Source organism: Macaca fascicularis, chromosome 8 (assembly GCF_037993035.2).
Source record: "Macaca fascicularis isolate 582-1 chromosome 8, T2T-MFA8v1.1".
In the NCBI taxonomy this organism is placed as follows: Eukaryota; Metazoa; Chordata; class Mammalia; order Primates; family Cercopithecidae; genus Macaca; species Macaca fascicularis.
The window spans coordinates 129223948-129241939 of NC_088382.1; the positions used below are offsets into that span (position 1 = coordinate 129223948).

At 37.7% G+C, this 17992-nt stretch overlaps 1 protein-coding gene and 1 non-coding gene across 22 annotated transcripts in view; one reads left to right on the forward strand and one right to left on the reverse strand.

Moving 5' to 3' along the window:
• Positions 1-17992, reverse strand: part of ENPP2 (ectonucleotide pyrophosphatase/phosphodiesterase 2) — a 118189-nt gene that overhangs the window by 67828 nt on the left and 32369 nt on the right. For 13 of the 21 annotated variants that reach the window (XM_073999341.1, XM_073999340.1, XM_045398628.2 and 10 more), the window contains 2 exons: positions 13576-13678; positions 2654-2809 (listed from right to left, as the gene is read on the reverse strand). In XM_073999341.1, the coding sequence (XP_073855442.1) occupies positions 2654-2809; positions 13576-13678 (259 nt within the window). Of the gene's footprint in view, positions 1-2653; positions 2810-13575; positions 13679-13898; positions 13991-17992 lie in introns of those variants that run through there. The other 8 variants (XM_073999346.1, XM_073999345.1, XM_065519558.1 and 5 more) reach the window with 1 other exon arrangement.
• On the forward strand, positions 6676-6753 carry LOC123575385 (small nucleolar RNA SNORD55/SNORD39). The gene has a single exon (XR_006700676.1). It is a non-coding gene; the product is annotated as a small nucleolar RNA SNORD55/SNORD39 (small nucleolar RNA).

Sequence of the window (17992 nt, forward strand, 5' to 3'; positions counted from 1 at the left end):
TCCAGAGTTTAAAGTGAACTATACACAAAGGACAAGTCAGTCATCTGTGTAATTTTCAAACATGGGAATAAACATAAAAAATATTTAACCTTATTGGAAAATAAGGAGGAGGTCACCTACCAGATTATTTTAAAAATATTTTTAAAAATAAGAATATTCAATGCTTAAAAGGAAGTGATGAAAGGCCCTTGTGTCATTTGGTAGAAACATAAACTTTCAGAAGTATAATTCTGTAATGTATATTTAAATTTTAAAAATGCATATATACTTTGACCCCAAAATCCCACTTCCAAAAATTTATCTTAAGGAAAATAGGCAAAAGTATGAATATGCATAAATTATGTTCATTGATACACCATTCATAATAGCAAAACTCAGGGAAATGTTCATTTAATTACTCAATGAATTAGGTTGCAACAGTTTAATGGAATACTACGTAGCCATTCAAAATGATGATGTGTATAAAGATTTATTAATACAGATACTTTCCCACACATGCATATATATACATACAGTCGGAAAAATATACATACATACATAGATACATACTGAAAACACACACAGAGTTATCAAAGTTTCACTGAAACACTGTGGTTGTTTCTAGGCAGTGCTCCCTCAGCAAAAGAGAATCTCAGAGACTTTTGTTTTTCTCTTCATCCTTTTATTATTATTTGATATTTGATTCCTTCACATTCAGGATATGTTATCTTTGTACACAGGGAAATGGACTATAAGATATTATTATATCCCATCCTTAAAAAATTGAGGAACAAAGGCATGAACTACATTCAAAAGAGAGCTAAGCTAGAGTCAGGGATTCATTACATTTTGCAAAGAATTCTCAGACCAGGAATCCAGAAGTTTGATTTTACATGCCACAGACAAGATACTCAAGGTAAGGAGGAAACATAAAACATTAGTAAATTCCTTAGTGCCAAGCAAACACAGATTGCTGGCTTGAAATAATGTTTTAGAGCCAAAAATCTCTGCTGGAACATCTGTTCCATCTATACATTCAGCTTACAATAGTCCCAGCAATTTAGTTTGCAGACCCACAACTAAAAGAAACTGGGAGAAGCTCCAAAGGAAAGCAACCCCCAAAAAAGTGGTTAAATGGTTGGAAAATGTATTCTGCAAAAAACAGCCTAATGAAGCTGTTCTTATTGCAGGATCGCAGGAGGAAAACCAATTAGAACTAGTAAGGAAGTTTATGTTGGATTTCATATAAATCAAGAGTTACCACTTAAGCAAAACACGGTAATATCTGTTTCTAATGATAACATTTGAAAGATCAAGCTAACAGCAATGATAGTAAGAGTTAGGCCTTTGAAAGAATTGTCTAAGCTTAAAAGTCCAAAAACAAGAAATATCTGGCCAAGGAAACTGTGGAAACTGCTTCAGGTGATGTCAAGAACAGGATTGACTGTTGTCTTTCTCAGATAGTTTGAATATGGTATTGTCCAGAAGCATGGTGGATAGCTTACAAGATATCTAAAAAATCCTATCTGAAATACTGGGCTTTGAAAACTTAGTAGGTGGGATGGCAGAAGTCCCCAGAGGTGTTTTTCTCAACTTATGTGCATTCATATAGAAGCCTGTATATCCTAATAACTGTTCCAGTACAAAAGAAATGTAAAGAAAGTCACAAAAAGTGTGGAGGAAGATTTTAGAGCTACCCAGAGCATGAAACTCCAAACAGAATTCCATAACAATTTTCCATTTGCACAGACAGTAGGGAATGACAGGCAGACTAACAGTTACTATACAATAAGATGAAGTAAAACAAATGCTAGAAGCTGGCTAAGCAAGAAAAAAAATTTTTTTAAAGAATATACACAGGCCAGGCGCAGTGGCTCACGCCTGTAATCCCAGCACTTTGGGAGGCTGAGGTGGGAGGATCACGAGGTCAGGAGATGAAGACCGTCCTGGCTAACATAGTGAAACCCCATCTCTACCTAAAATACAAAAAAATTAGCCGGGCGTGGTGGTGTGCGCCTATAGTCCCAGCTACTAGGGAGGCTGAGGCAGGAGAATGACGTGAACCTGGGAGGTGGAGCTTGCAGTGAGCTGAGACCATGCCACTGTATTCCAGCCTGGGTGACAGAGCGAGACTCTGTCTCAAAAAAAAAGAAAAGAAAAGAAAAGAAAAGAATGTACACAATTAGGCTGGGCACAGTGGCTCATTCCTATAATCCTAGCACTTTGGGAGGCCAAGGTGGGAAGACTGCTTGAAGCCAGGAGTTCAAGACCAACCTGACCAACACAGTGAGACGCTGTCGCTTAATAAATAAATAATAAAAAAGAACATATGCAATTTGAGCTCACACGCCCTAGCAGTGAATGTGGGAATTGACAGCAAGAGATAGAAAGGAAGACGGTGAAGACACAAAAACGAAAACAAAAAAAAACCATTTCCAAAACCAGTACATCATGACTGCAGCTGCAAAGAACTTCGCTCTGCTGGATCTTGTGTGGAAACAATGGTCATTGGCACAGGGTATGCTCTTCATACAACCAATGATCATTCAACAAACGAAACTAAAACCCACAATCTGGATAGATCAAAGCAGGGTGGCCACTCCAGGATGCATACAATAGCAGGCAGCCTTTCAGCCATCTACTTGAAGGTAGAGAGGACTCATTAGTTACATACCTGTCTTCAAACAGAGCTCATCAAAGTCATGGCAGCAACTGGTGTAGCTCTTACACAAGTTGTCACAGCGACAATCAGGAGGTCCAGCTTCTTGAAGTTCAAAGCACCTGCCCTTGCAAGATCCGGAGATGTTAGTCCAGGGGGAGTCCGATAGCACTGCAAAGAACAAGAGGCAAAGACAATGGATTGGAGAGTGGTCGTGTCACCACGGAGAGGTGGCACTGGGAAGCTGCGTGGTGTGATGCTGCAGTGGACTCTGGAGGAGAAGACTGGCTCCATTACTTGCTAGCCACGTACCCTGGGCAGGCTGCCCAACTTCCTTGTTCTACGATTTCCTCATCTGTAAAGTGGGGGACTCATAAAAGTAACTCTATGTTGAAATAAGAATTAAATGAATCAATCCATGGAAAACACTTAACCGCATGTCAGACATATAGAAAGAGTAACAAGTGTTGGCGATTGGTTCAATTACTATTTATAATTATTATTACTGCAAATCTGTGATGGTTAGTGCCCCATGGGTGCTAACGATGACCACAGAGAACGTACCTTGATCTATATCCTTAGAAACAAGAGAGCATGTCCCTATTTAAAAATCCAAAACTTTTTGCAAGGAAAATTCAGCTCAAATGTTCCAAGAACAGACCGAATATATGAGATTGAAATAGAAGACTTTTACAGTTTCAGCTGGTGTTTTACAAATATAAGCTCTACAATCTCGGCTTCTCAAAAAAATCTTCCATCAATATTTTCACATGATATAAGTGTATGTAAAAATCAAAAGAATCAACTAAAATTTGGGAGAAAAAAGGATTCAGTGAGATAAGAATTCCACAAATTTGTAATATGCACACAATATAGTTTCAAAATTAAATGGAAGTTTCATTCTCAGTACTGCCTAAATGATAAAATAGCTAGGTATTTTATTTGGTATAAATTTAATCATATGTATGTAGAACCTACATGAAGAACATAAGAAAACTCTACCAAAAAAAAAATTGTAAGATCTAATTAAGGTGGGGGGAGGTGCCTCATGTCTGTAATCCCAGCACTTTGGGAGGCTGAGGTTGGTGGACCATCTGAGGCCAGGAGTTTGAGACCAGCCTGGCCAAAACAGTAAAACCTGGTCTCTACTAAAAATACAAAAATTAGCCCGGCGTGGTAGCAGGTGCCTGTAATACCAGTTACTCAGGAGCTGAGACAGGAGAATTGCCCAAACCTGCGAGGCAGAGATTGCAGTGAGCCGAGATATCTCTCACAGCCAAAAATATTGAGAGTTCATGAAACTTGAAAAAATATTAAACGTTTATTTAAAAATAAAATATTTTAAAATAGAAAACCTCTTGAAAGGAAAAGTAATTTGATAAAGACTAGATAGCAAAGTATATTCTAAAGTTAAATAATCAAAGCAGTTTGATACTAGAAAATAAGTAGATTGGCCGGGCACGGTGGCTGAAGCCTGTAATCCCAGCACTTTGGGAGGCCAAGACAGGCGGATCACGAGGTCAGGACATCGAGACCATCCTGGCTAACCCGGTGAAACCTCGTCTCTACTAAAAAATACAAAAAAACTAGCCGGGCGAGGTGGCCGGCGCCTGTAATCCCAGCTACTCAGGAGGCTGAGGCAAGAGAATGGCCTGAACCCGGGAGGCGGAGCTTGCAGTGAGCTGAGATCCGGCCACTGCACTCCTGCCTGGGCGACAGAGGGAGATTCCGTCTCAAAAAAAAAAAAAAGAAGAAAAGAAAATATGTAGATTAATGTTGTGGATGGGGCCCCATCAGTAAGTAGGGACTAGAAATAATTAAGTTAGAGTCTCATCGCAATATACAAAACAATTTCTGATAAATGGAAAATATAAACAGTCTCATAAATGTTTCTAGGAATTAAAATTTTTGTAAAGTAGAACGTAATTTAGAAAGACCTATCAATATTTTAAAATGCTTATAAATGTTTCACCCAGAAATTCTATTACTAGAAATTTACCATTTACACATATTTGCAAAATTTGCCAAGCTACATGTACAAAAAAATGTCCATTGTTCACTGCAGCCCTTTTGTTACAGGTAGAGACCCTGAAATCAACCAAAGTTGTTTTTCCCATCAAGAAAGAAAGAATCACTATATCCATAAGTGGGCTATTGCACACCCCTTAAAAAGAATGAGTCAGATCTGTGTAGGCTAATATGGAGAGATCTACAAAAGATATAAATAAGTTGTTTAAAGAATAAATACAGGGTAGAGTGCTATATATTAGACTTTGTGTTTAAAAATAGAGATAAACAGGACAATAAGGATAGAAACGAAGATAGAACTAAAAACAGAGCCAGAACTAGAGACGAGTGAGTGACAGAGTGGGGCAGAAGGAGGGAGAAAATGTCCAAGTTTGTGTCACATTTTTAAAATGCAGGTGTGAATAAATTTTTTCCTTCTGTAAGAAACAGATTATGGAATTACATTTAGGAAAAATGAGAAAGAGAGGAAGAAGATTTTTACCTTCCTGTTTGAAATTTCTAACATTCTACAAATTTGCATGTAGTTGCCTGGTCTTTTGTTTGCTTACTTACCTTCTCTTTCCTTCTCTCTCATTATATTCACATACCATACAATATATGTGTGTGTGGGTACGTATACTTATGTACAAAATATATAGTGTATAATATATGTCTGTGTGGGTATATGTACATATGTATGAAATACATGCCATATATGTGTGTGTGGGTATGTATATATGTACAAAATATATATCATATAATAGATGTGTGTCCGGATATGTGTATATATGTACAAAATATATACCATATATGTGCATGTGGGCTTGTGTATCTATGTATAAAATATATACCACATAATATATGTAAATATCCTAACAAATATTATTGACATACGATTTATAATTTTTCTTATTTACATGCTTATGAATTTTTCATTTTTATAATTCATATGTCTTACTTTTAAAATCAAGAAAAAGCAAGAAGCAGGAGGAGAACAGATGTTAAATATCACTTCTAGGTTCGCCCAAGCCATTTATCTGAACATTCTTTGTCCTTTGTCCTCATTAAAGTCAGAGTCATCCAATCCCAGGCTTTAAGGCATCAGATCAGTTCAACTAAAGCAAACAGATTGACCAGACCATGAGATGTGAAACACTTTTGCATGGTTGCTCCTAGGATGTTGAAAGACATACAAACCATACCAGTTCAGTTTAGAAAATAATATTCATTTCCAATGCAGAGGTCCATAAACCACATTTTTCTATTGTCTTTGACCAACCTATCAACAGTGCATGCTGAACCATAAGAAACCATGGAGGCAGGAGGGGTTGAGAAGTAAAAAAAAAAAAAAAAAAAAAAAAAAAAAAGAAAAAAAATAGAGAAAGTCCTACAGGAAAAATAAATATAAGGAAAGTACTTACAATAGAATATTCCTTAAGGATACCGCTTAGATAGACTCATTTCAATATCTATCTAGTAAATTTTCAGTAGAATTCATTCCCATGAGCTGCTTAAATAAATAAGCTTAAATAAATAAGCTTAGCTATGCTGATAGCTGAGATACTTCAAAGAGATCTAACGGCAATTTGTTTACAGATGTGCGGTGTTCCTGTATGCATTTGAAATTGTCCTGCAACCACGCGCCTTGCTTTCCTTCATCATAATCATCTCTTCCCTGTGTCTTTCATTCTTTTTTTTTTTGAGATGGAGTTTTGCTCTTGTTGCCCAGGCTGGAGTGCAATGGCGCAATCTCAGCTCACTGTAACCTCTGCCTCCCAGGTTCAAAGGATTCTCCTTCCTCAGCCTCCTGAGTAGCTGGGATTACAGGCACTCACCACCACACCCAGCAATTTTTGTATTTTTAGTAAAGACAGCTAATTTTTTGTATTTTTAGTAGAGACAGGGTTTCACCATGTTAGCCAGGATGGTCTCCATCTCCTGACCTCGTGATCCGCCCGCCTCGGCGTCCCGAAGTGCTGGGACTACAGGCGTGAGCCACCATGCCCGGCCTAACTCTTTTAAACAGAGCGAGTGTATGGTGACACCTCAGTAATGCCACACACTCCTGTGTGCAATGGAAAAGACAATCTTGATGAGTTGAGTATACAAAAAATAAATAAATAAAATGATTAAATTAACAAATAAATAAAATAGAACAATAGAGTGGAATATTCACTCTGCCTTTCCAGGGTCTATTCCATCCCAGCCATCTTCTTTCATGACAAGCTCTAGTCCCAACTGTTTTCCTAGGAGTTCTGCAATCCACCTTTATATTCTTTTTTTAATCATTTTTTTATGGATGAATAATAGAGGTACATAGTTTTGGGGTGATAATACATTCATGTAGTTGATAAAAATCAAGTCAGTATACTTGGAGTGTCCACGTTCCCTGTCCTTCTCCCTGCACCCAGGCTAAGGTGTTTAAAATCAAGAAAAAGCAAGAAGCAGAAGGAGAATGATGTTAAATCTCATTTCTAGGCTCACCCAAGCCATCTATCTGAACATTCTGCTCATCCCTTAGTCCTTTGTTCCTGCATGCATTTGAAGTTTTTAGGACTTCTCTCTTTATTGTACCTGATGTAAGGTCAAATAGGGAAAGATTATCTGATTTATTAGAAGTCTGAGCTTTAAAATCTGTTGTCTTCCTTTACTTGACCTAAATCAAGAGAACATTGATATAAGCACTTCAGATGCATAACTTATTGAGAGGTGGGATGAAAACTGAAACATCAATGAACCTGTGGTATCCCAAACTTTTCATCATTACTGAGATCACCATAAAAACTCAGAAAACAACTAAAACAAACAAACAAACAAACAAAAAGTACTCTCAAATGTATCAAGGCAGAAATATGTGATAAGTATGAGACTTGGAATTTCTTATGAGGTATTTGCTAATACCTTTATGAGATTCAAATTCTGTTGCTGTCTTATAAATTACATGTTTAACTAATTAACACCATTAAAAATGATATTATTTTACTTCAAAGATGCAAGTCAATTCCAGAATCTTGAAAAACAAATGTTTATAGTTTTATATAGTGTTCTTTTTAAAAATAGAGACCTCAAAGTTTAAAATACACATATGTACATATATGACATGTATAACAACAATGCAATGCATTTCTTATTTTTCACAAAAGCATAATTTCATGATTTAAAGAAACACCAAGGTAAAACGTACTTTATTTCATTCAAATTCATAATTCTGACAGAAACAGGTACAATTACTTTTACTTAAGTCAACTTAATGTCTAAAATATTCCATCTTACAATATGTATAAAGAGGTAGGGTTGTAGAATTCTTGTGCCAGCCGGGCACGGTTGCTCATGTCTGTAATCCCAGCACTTGGGGAGGCCAAGGCAGGCCGATCACCTGTGGTCGGGAGTTCGAGACCAGCCTGACAAACATGGAGAAAACCTGTCTCTACTAAAAATACAAAATTAGCCGGGCATGGGGGTGCATGCCTGTAATCCCAGCTAGGGCTGAGGCAGGAGAATCGCTTGAGGCAGAAGTTGCGGTGAGACGAGATCATGCCATTGCACTCCAGCCTGGGCAACAAGAGTGAAACTCCATCTCAAAAAACAACCACGAAAAAAGAATTCTAGTGCCATTTGTTCCATAATATACAAATAATAATAATAATAATGATTTAAATTATTGGAAGGAGCCTAACTGATGACAAAAGTTATAGCCAAAACACTACTTTATCTTAGGCTCAATCATATTTCCCTCTAAATCCCCCCCACAAGATGCAAATACTCAAATCTGGATGATGGCCAATAGAAGAGGCAGTATTTAAGTCTGGAAACATTTAGCTTAGCCTAAAGCTGGAAGGTTCTTCTAAGCTTTGTCTGCTCCTGTTTATGATACTGCTGTCTATCTGTTCCTCCCATTCTCCTTGGTTCTTAGCCCAGGTGTTTCCTGAAAGTGAGAGTAAAACCTTAAAATGTGTTACCAGCTGTGGTTATACCACCTCCTTTTCTCAAGAGCGTTAAAACAGGACAAGTTCCCCTGTGTCTGCTGCCCCGTTTGAAGCATAACCCACAGGGCAAGGCAGAGGACAGTGTGCGTGGCATTCAAGATGCTGCCCAGCTCTAGAATTAATACTGTATTATGTCTCTTCTGGAGTATATGGTTCATTCTTTCTGGTCATACTTTTTCTGTATTGAATTTGCCATTTTTTCTTGATGCTTCTGACCTCACTTGTAGTAAATAAAGCTTACACACAGGCCTACATGTCAGTATCTTTGCTTCCTAAAGACATCACTTTTTATAAACATCCATTACTGCAACATCACTGTACTCTTCTCTTCACAGCTGCTAGGCCAGATTTCATAAACTTTTTTTTTTTAATAAATAGTTCCACCTGGGAAGTTTTTAAACACCCGTGCTTTCAAAACATTTATAAATACAATGTCCTGACCAGGCTCAGTGGCTCATGCCTATAATCCTAGCAGTCTGGGAGGCCGGGGCAAGTGGATCACCTGAGGTCAGGAGTTCGAGACCAGCCTGGCTAACATGGTGAAACCTCATCTCTACTAAATATACAAAATTTATCCGGGTGTGGTGACGGGCGCCTGTAATCCCAGCTACTCGGGAGGCTGAGGCAGAAGAAGCGCTTGAACCTCGGAGGTGGAGGCTGCAGTGAGCTGAGATCACGCCACCGCACTCCGATCTGGGTGACAGAATGAGACTGTCTCTCTCAAAAAATAAATGCATACATACATACATACATACATACATACAATGTCCTCATATAGAGCTCCCAAACTAGAAGGAAAAAAAGATTTCTATGTAATTGAAGTTAAAAGTGAAAAACTTTAATTCAACATCTAAACCACTTAAATAGAATTGAATGGTCATCAGTAGCATAAATCTGAATGATTTGCACATCTGCTACCAAACAATGAAATGTTGTCATTTAAAATTAAAGGTATTGTTATCTCAATAAGGTATAAGTTTAAACACTGGTCTTCAAACCTAATTGAAGATTAATTAAATGCATTATCATACACTGAACACCTTACAGTTCTCATCAGCCTTAAAGGCATTTTCAAAAACTTTTTCAGATAAATAAAAGCAACTTTATCCCCATTTTCCTGGTTGGAAAATTAGATCTCTAGGCCTTGTATAAGTTAGCAAAGGCCTGGATAAAATTTTAGATCATCTTACTGTAACTACAGTATGTTTTTCATTAACAAACGATTTTTTCAAATTTTTGTACATAGGTTTCAAATTTTAGAAGTTCTTTTCAAAATATAATTTTGGGGAATATTTGCTGATTTTATTGATTCAAAAATCTAGGCTGAATTTCATGGAAGACTGAGGTTTCTGAGTATGTAAACTAGATAGAGGAGTCTCTACAGTTCATTACAGATAAATGAAAAATCACTACCCTACAGCTCCAGTTAACCAAGCACTGAAAAATCTGTACCCTCCTTAGCTTCCAGTTCAGATAATTTCATTCCATTGACTTAAACTCCCTAATTTCTACCTGAAATTTCACATAAAGCCCCATGAGAGGATATTCCTCACGACAGAGTTTTGCTCACCGAGCAAATGGCTGATCTATGTCCCCTTTACAGTTTCCTACATTCTCCTGTGCCAACATTTAAACAGCTTTTCATTGTAGAGCAAAATTTCTAAAATTATCAAATGAACATAAACCTTCTCACTCCTAGTACCATTTTCTGATTTCCCTATGAGTCTCAAAGAAAAGGTTTACCCATAAAGTTGTTAGAGACAGTCTACATTTCATATGAACCTATGAATTTCATTCACATACTTTTCAACTTTCCTTTCAAGCCACTAAAAACAAGGATGAATTAAACTGAGCTTTTAAGTCTCTGTTAGCCAGCTATTCACAAGCTCACAAATTTTCTTTTGTCTTTTAATAATTAAAGTACTTACATATCAAAGAGGATATTCTATTTCCACCTGGAGACAGTTTCTAAATCACAAGTTTCAATGAAATAGACTCCTGCATAACACCACAAACATACACACTGCAAGCACACATGAGTACGCAGACACCTGTAGACAAATAAATTCTCTTGCAGTCTTAAAGGCAAATCAAGTGGGCCACCTCAGACATATGAGACAAAGATGTCAAACTAAATCGCAGGTTTATATTTTCTTTGAAAATTTATTCTAGCCATCTCACTATCTCATTCACCTGAATGCCCATTGTATTTACCCAACAGAATTATAAGTAGCTTTTCCCATTTCATGTCTCCTAATAAATCTATAAATCTTTTATGACCTGGTATAAAAAATCCTGTTCAGCCATTATTTCCTATCCTAACAATAAATCCAGATAACAAGTGTGTTAGTTAATTAATTATAACAGTCTGTTTGCACTGCCACAGCCTTGAAACTAACACCCCAGTCCATAGTACAGCAGCGAGGGTATCCATGTGTGCAGAACATTCTCAGCTATTGTTGAGGACTCTGAGAAGCTATGGTTACTAAACAACTGCATGCTTTTGAATGGTGAATCTCACTCTGATCAATCCAAAGCTAGCCATATATCAATACCCTTTGTGTTCCTTCTATTTGTTGCACTCTTGGAGCACTGAGCTTCCCAGGATTTCTTTGGCGCCTAAAAGTGTTGTTGGAAATGGGCATGGCTGCCTCCCCTCCTAGTGTCTTCTTCTTACAGGCTTATAAAATTCACCCAGTATTTTCTGATGGGAAGGCTTTTCTAATTGTCAGAATAACCAGTCACATCTATCAACTGAGAGAGAGCCTTTCTAAGCATATGCAGCATTTAAAAAGATAAAGATATTTCCACTGTCTACAGTATGCTTTTACCTAGTTTACTAAGTACATCTTTGATTTTTAGTCAGGAGAAATCAACCACAGTTCCTAAAAAGCAGATGAGCTACATCAAAAGAAAAATTAAAAAGTGTTCAGGCATACCCAAACCATACAATTCAGAGTTAAGTTGCATTGTATTCTAAGACTAAGCTTCACATAGTTAAAAGTTTAATAAATTATTTTAGATGATATCATAAAGGCCTAAAATAACCAATGACATAATTAAATAATTCAAGGAGCAAATTCGTGTGCATACTTAAGACCCTTTAGGTTTACAAATTATAATATAGACTATATTATTTTTCTAGAAGTGGCATTTATTCATTAGTTCATATAGCTGTTCTTATAACATGTGGAAATAATTTACTATACACAAAATATTTTCAAAGACTAATAAATCCAATCTATACTTTTCAAGTTTTCCAGTAGTGAGCACACACATTCAAGAGGCAATGAAACAGAATAATTCCTGGGATTTTTTTTTAATCCAGAAAGAAAAGTAGAAATCATCTAAGTCTGCTCCTCATTGTACCGCTAAGGCAACAGACTTCACAAGTGACTTCCCCACCACCACACAGCAAGTTACAGGACTCCAGGGGACCAGTCTAGGATTTTAATGACCATTTTCCAAAAGAAGTCAATTTTAAAAATAATGAGTGACTCAATTTTGCATTCATTAAGGAAACAGCATTTAATTCTTTCAATCTCAGTTTTAGCCAGAGTAATATATTAAGAGGAAACAGAAAAAAAAAAAAATCCCTTTAGTGTTCATTGAAAAGAACCAGAAGTTGGCTCTCAAGTTGTTAGCTTTCCCACATGACCATGCTAAGGATCTGATTCCCCTGTCAGTTCAGTCACAGTCAGTGTTAATGGGAGTGAAAAAGAGGCCTTTGAAGAGAGCATTTGCTACTAATAAAAACAGCATTCTCTAGCTCAGTGATCCACTGTCCTCTGCCTCCCCAACAGAAGACGGCTCATTTTGTCCATTTGGCTCCCTGGGGCTGCAAGTTTTATGATCTATTTTCTCACTCTTCACCCCAGCCACACCCCACTTCAATTCACTAACTCACTTCTAATATTATTCTTTCAACCTACTGGCATGATTCAAAAGTCACTTAATTGATGTAAGGAAGATTTAGTATTCCATCAATGTATGTGTCCTAACTTGGTTAATAATAAAATTTCAAGCTGGCTAAACAGAGGCACGTGATGGTTAACAGTCAGATCAAGAAATACAGAGAAACACAAAATTCACAGGAAGACAGACAAACATGCTGGGATGTCAGGAAAAGTCCAGAAAATATTGCTCCCTAGAGTGCCCACTACTTAAAATGTAATTTTTTATTTCTAAAACCATCACGAGCTCCAATTTCCAGGAAATTAACCAACTCATTACTTAAGACCTGGTCAGTTAAGCCCCCTCTGTCTGCACAAGGAGCTCCTTTATGAGAACACTATATGGGAACACTACTTACCGTGTAGTGTATTGTAAAAAGAAACTCTTTCACTTTGGTTCTATTAAGTCAAGGTACACTATTAAAACTTATCTTTCCTTTGCCAAAAGAAAACACAATGAGGACAAATCAATCTTGAAAACTCTTTAAGCACCTCCTGTCTTTTATGGTTTTTCAATTTTAAGTAAATCTTAAAGTCCTCAATTTCTGAAGTTTCATAAAGATAGCTCACTGCCTTTTGTACTTCCATTCCTTTTCCCTATGTCAGAACTTTCTGGTGGCAAATACTACATCCTATATTATGTGACAGCAAATCAGACTTGGGTAGCTCCAATATTAAACCAACACCTGTTCTCACCACTTCTACTTTAGCCTTGTCTGTGAACAAGAGCTTTAATTGTATCCTAACATTTACAAATTTGAGTACAAAAATGGAAACAGCCAGTTACGAGACAATCATAAATGTTCTCTAATGAAAACCACACTCTTCCACCTGAATTATACACATAAGTGGTTTTACTCAGAGAAATTTAGGACTAACTTAGTTATACTGCAAGACTGTATTAAAGATAAATATTTTAATAAGCTTACATTGATTACACGGTATGCAATATTTTTAAAGAATTGAAAATGCAAATCATTTCGACACTTACCTGTAGGAGGGCCTTCCTCCCATCCTTCTGCTCTCTTAATTCTATGTGCAGTGAATCCTAAGCAGATATTGACTCCAATGGCAAAAGTGAACAGGGATATTATCTAAGAGAATAAAGAGATCAAGTTGTCAAATACAGCTGGACAAGACTAAATCAAATTACACGAAGGCGATTCAAATGGCTTCAATATCACCACCCAATCCTACCACTTCCAAATTGCATAATAAGGTGCTATCTTAATTTGCACAACAAAAAGGAGAATGCCAGTCAGTCACTGATTCTGAAGATCAAGCATGTCCCCTGTCATTCCTCCGTTCTCCCACCTGACACGACTGGAACGAGCTCCTCCTTGCCATGTCGAAGATTCTTGGAAAGCCCTTTGCAGCGTGTTCTCTTTGCCTTCACGGAGTGCACTGGCTTGGGGCTCCGGGTTTAGTCTATTAACTGTAAGCAATCCCACCTGGGAGGTTGACAGACTTCTCTGATTTGTCCAGAGCTTGATTACATCACAGGGTGTTCACAAATCGCAGCTCTGAGCATAAGAGGTTTAAGCTCTCATCCCACCCCCCCCATCCCCGCCCCCTTACAGGTCCCTCCCCTAACCCACAGACACTTTCATGTGGTATCCTCTGGCAACAGGAGGGTTTCTTACATTGCCGTGGCCCATAACAGTGCATGTTCATTTTCCTTTCCTCACAAAAACATGATTTGTCAAAAAGAAACCAAATGCATTTCATCCGATAAAAAGGAAACAGAGCAGTGCATGGGCTTTCCAAACCAGCTTTAAGCTTTTAAGGTTTACAATGCAGTCATTCAATGGCGTCAACCTCACCGCTTTATTTTTTTAAGCAAGGAAAGTTTTATCCTTTATAAACCTAATAACGTTCCTGTCTTTCCTATCTATTTATTTTGCTGCCAGTTTGAGCGACCCTGTCCCTAGTATCATATTCTCAGCTACTTCTGCCTCCTTGAAAGTTTCTCATGATGAAATTTCGCAAAATTGTAACTAGCATAAAAGATAACATTATTTTCCCCATGCTGTCGTTCAAGTTTAGAGAAGTAACTTTTATCAAAATACTGGAAATGCCAGCCACGCAGCATAAAGTCCTTCTGCCCTGGGAGGACGGACAAAATAACTTCAGTCTCTGCTTCTTCTTCTTCCCGAAAAGACTGTCAGCTTGTTTGGGGCGGGAGGTGGGGGGGTGGGGGGTGGCAGGGGGGGTGAGGGGGTGGGGGGGTGGCGGGGGGCGGGAGGAGCGGCGGGGCACGGTGGGGAGGGGGGCGGTTTTTGAGACGCGGATGTGTGGGGGGAAGGGGATGGCCTGGGAAGCTTTATTAGCAATTGAATTTAGGAAGGAAATCTCAATGGCAGCAATAATTGAAATGTAAAGAACTGTTTCCCTAGTTATTTCTTGGTTAAATGTAGCCACCAAGTACTGTGTCCTTTGAGGCTATTGTGGCTACTAAAGTTTCTTTACTAAGCAATTTGGCAACCAGCACACTTTCAAAAGAAAAAATCAAGGCCTCTAAATCGGAAAGTTGTTTAAATATTACATGCCTTCAGGATTCAAATGAGGGAAGATTTGTTTTTGGCCTCTTCCTCAGCAGGTCCAGAGACCATCTTCCTCGCACAGCGCATGTGTTCGTGTGTAAACAAATACGAGACTTACCATGCAACAAATTACTAACAGAGTAGTGGCTCTGCTCAAATAAAACATGATAGCACAAAAGCAAAAACTTGTTTATAGGGGGTTGTATAGTAGGCCTGGGTTTCATTATAGATTCTTAGAATCTAGTAATACCTAATTGAAAAGAAGAAAACATATATACTGCCAAACTGTTCATTGCCTTTCTAAAATCCTTTTAGTTTTGCACTCTTGCAAAGAGGACAGGCTTATACATTTTTATATGTCAGCGTCTTGCTTTTGTCTGTATGCCATACTGAACAAATCTGGAGCAGGGTATTTAGCAAGGCTTATAAAAGATGTCAACTCCATGTAAGATTTTTCTATAATTTATGTTAAATTTCAAGATGCAAGCCTGCCATGATAGAGGAAAACAATAAACCCCAAAGAAAAATATCAAGGCAATCCTGTTATTTCATTACATGCCACAGTGCTCTAAATGTTCAAAAAACAAAAACAAAAACAGCCTCTTCTTTTCCCTCGCCAGAGTCTAACAACTTTTGACTTTGTCTGATTATATTGTATAAACCTAGCTAGAAGACAATGAGGGTTCCCTTGGGAAAAAAGAGTTCAGAAGCTGAATATCATCCATTTTTCTCTTATATGCAGACTATCTGTGCAGGGGAAAAAGCTGTAATAGCCAAGTTGATCTGCTTGTTACCCATTATCCAAAAGAGTTGACCTCAGCCACTATTTCTTTGTTTTTTGTTTTTGTTTGTTTGTTTGTTTTGAGATGGAGTTTCACTCTTGTTGCCCAGGCTGGAGTGCAATGGCTCCATCTCGGCTCACTGCAACCTCCACTCCTGGGTTCACATGATTCCTGTCTCAGCCTCCCGAGTAGCTGGGATAACAGGTGCATGACAACACGCCCAGCTAATTTTTGTATCTTTAGTAGAGACAGGGTTTCACCATGTTGGTCAGGCTGGTCTCGAACTCCTGATCTCAGGTGATCCGCCCACCTCAGCCTCCTAAAGTGCTGGGATTACAGGTATGAACCACCGTTCCCAGCCCTCAGCCACTATTTCTGTTAACCGTTCTGCCAAAGAACTTTGTCTTTTACCAGCTTGTCGTGCATAAGGAACGTGTTAACATACATACATGCACATACACAAGCACACATGTGCATACACACATCATTTTGCCACAGTTAAACAGATTTTTACTGCAAGATTATTGTTATAAATTAACTGTCAGGAGAATGACCAAGATGACCAAAGTCCCTACCTCGACTATCAAATTAACTACAAAATAAAATTATCCCTCATTACCTAAAACTGAAAAAAACAAAAAAGCCTGATAATGCATAAAGTAGGTTAAGAAATTCAATTAAAATGACTGGAATTTGTCCAAAACCTTTTGTAAGAAAACTAAATTACCAGAGGTTCACTTGCTACGATGTTTAAGATTTTGTAATAAGGACCCATGTGGCTGGCTCAGTAAACAAGAAGTGCATAAGAAAGACTGAAAAATTAGCTTCCAACATGGTTTATTAACCCAGCCATATTTCAGAGAACACTGCCCCCTGGCAGAAAAAAACCTAGAACTAGAAACAAATCTTTCAACAGTCTCAGTCCCTACAAATCATTCTGTGGTTTTCAAACTTTATTGGGCATCAGAATCACCCTGGAGGCTTGTTTAAAATGCTGAGGTTTATGCCCTGCTTATCAAGATCCTGATTCATTAGTTCTGGCAGGTGGAGAGAAGAAAGAGGAGTTTAGAGGTCAGACAAGAACTGGCACAATAGGTTATTTTGATGAAAGTCGGATAAGAACCACATTTATGGAGATAAGACCTGGTTCCTGCAGCAGATGTGATTGACTGGCTTCAACAATTGTGGTCTCGCAGGAAAATTCAACCTAGGGATAAACAAAAACTAGGTTTCCCAGATAGGAAAAACTGACAGCTAGAGGATCATATCCACTGAGAGGAGGAACTGGCAGTTAGATCATCTGAGGTCCTCCTGATTTCAGACATCCAGGCAGCACATAATATAGAGCTTTAATTTTAGGCCATGCTCCACTTGATGCCTTGAACTATTTATAACTGCATGATGACCTGAGACTTCTAGGAAATCTAGAAGTTTTGCTTCTCAATTTCTCCATTACTTCCTTCTTTGGGGTTTAAATGACTTTTTGGTATACTTTTTTGAATATCCATTTTCAAGCTCACCACTTCTTTCTTCTGCCTGCTCAAATGTACTGTTAAATCACTCTAGTAAAATTTTTTATTGAAGTTAGTGTACTTTTCTGCTCCAGAATTTCTATTTGTTTATTTTTTGAATTATTTGTTTACTGACATACTTTGTTTAGGGAAACTGTTCTCTTCATTTGCTTTACTTTTTGTTCATGTTTTTATTCTAGCTTTTTAAATATGCTAATGATGGTTGACATAAAGCCTTTGTCTAATAAATACAATATCCATGTTTCCTCAAAAAAAATGATAAGTACCACATTTAGAGAAGTAGAGCATTATAATAAATTACTTTGAATTAATTTATTTATGCCTTGCATATTGAATTGTTTGGTCTAATTCATAGTGGAATTTTAATGTTATTAATAGCATTCACTATTAATTGGACAATAAAGTTTAGATCTCTTAAAGACAAACTATGGCTTTTCCTCCAGGGGACTCATCTCCGAACTGTAAGAAGCAGAGTAGTATTTTATTTGCTTTGCTGGTGACACAAAGCAGCAGTGTGTGTATTGCTTAATTGTAATACAGTAGTTACATTT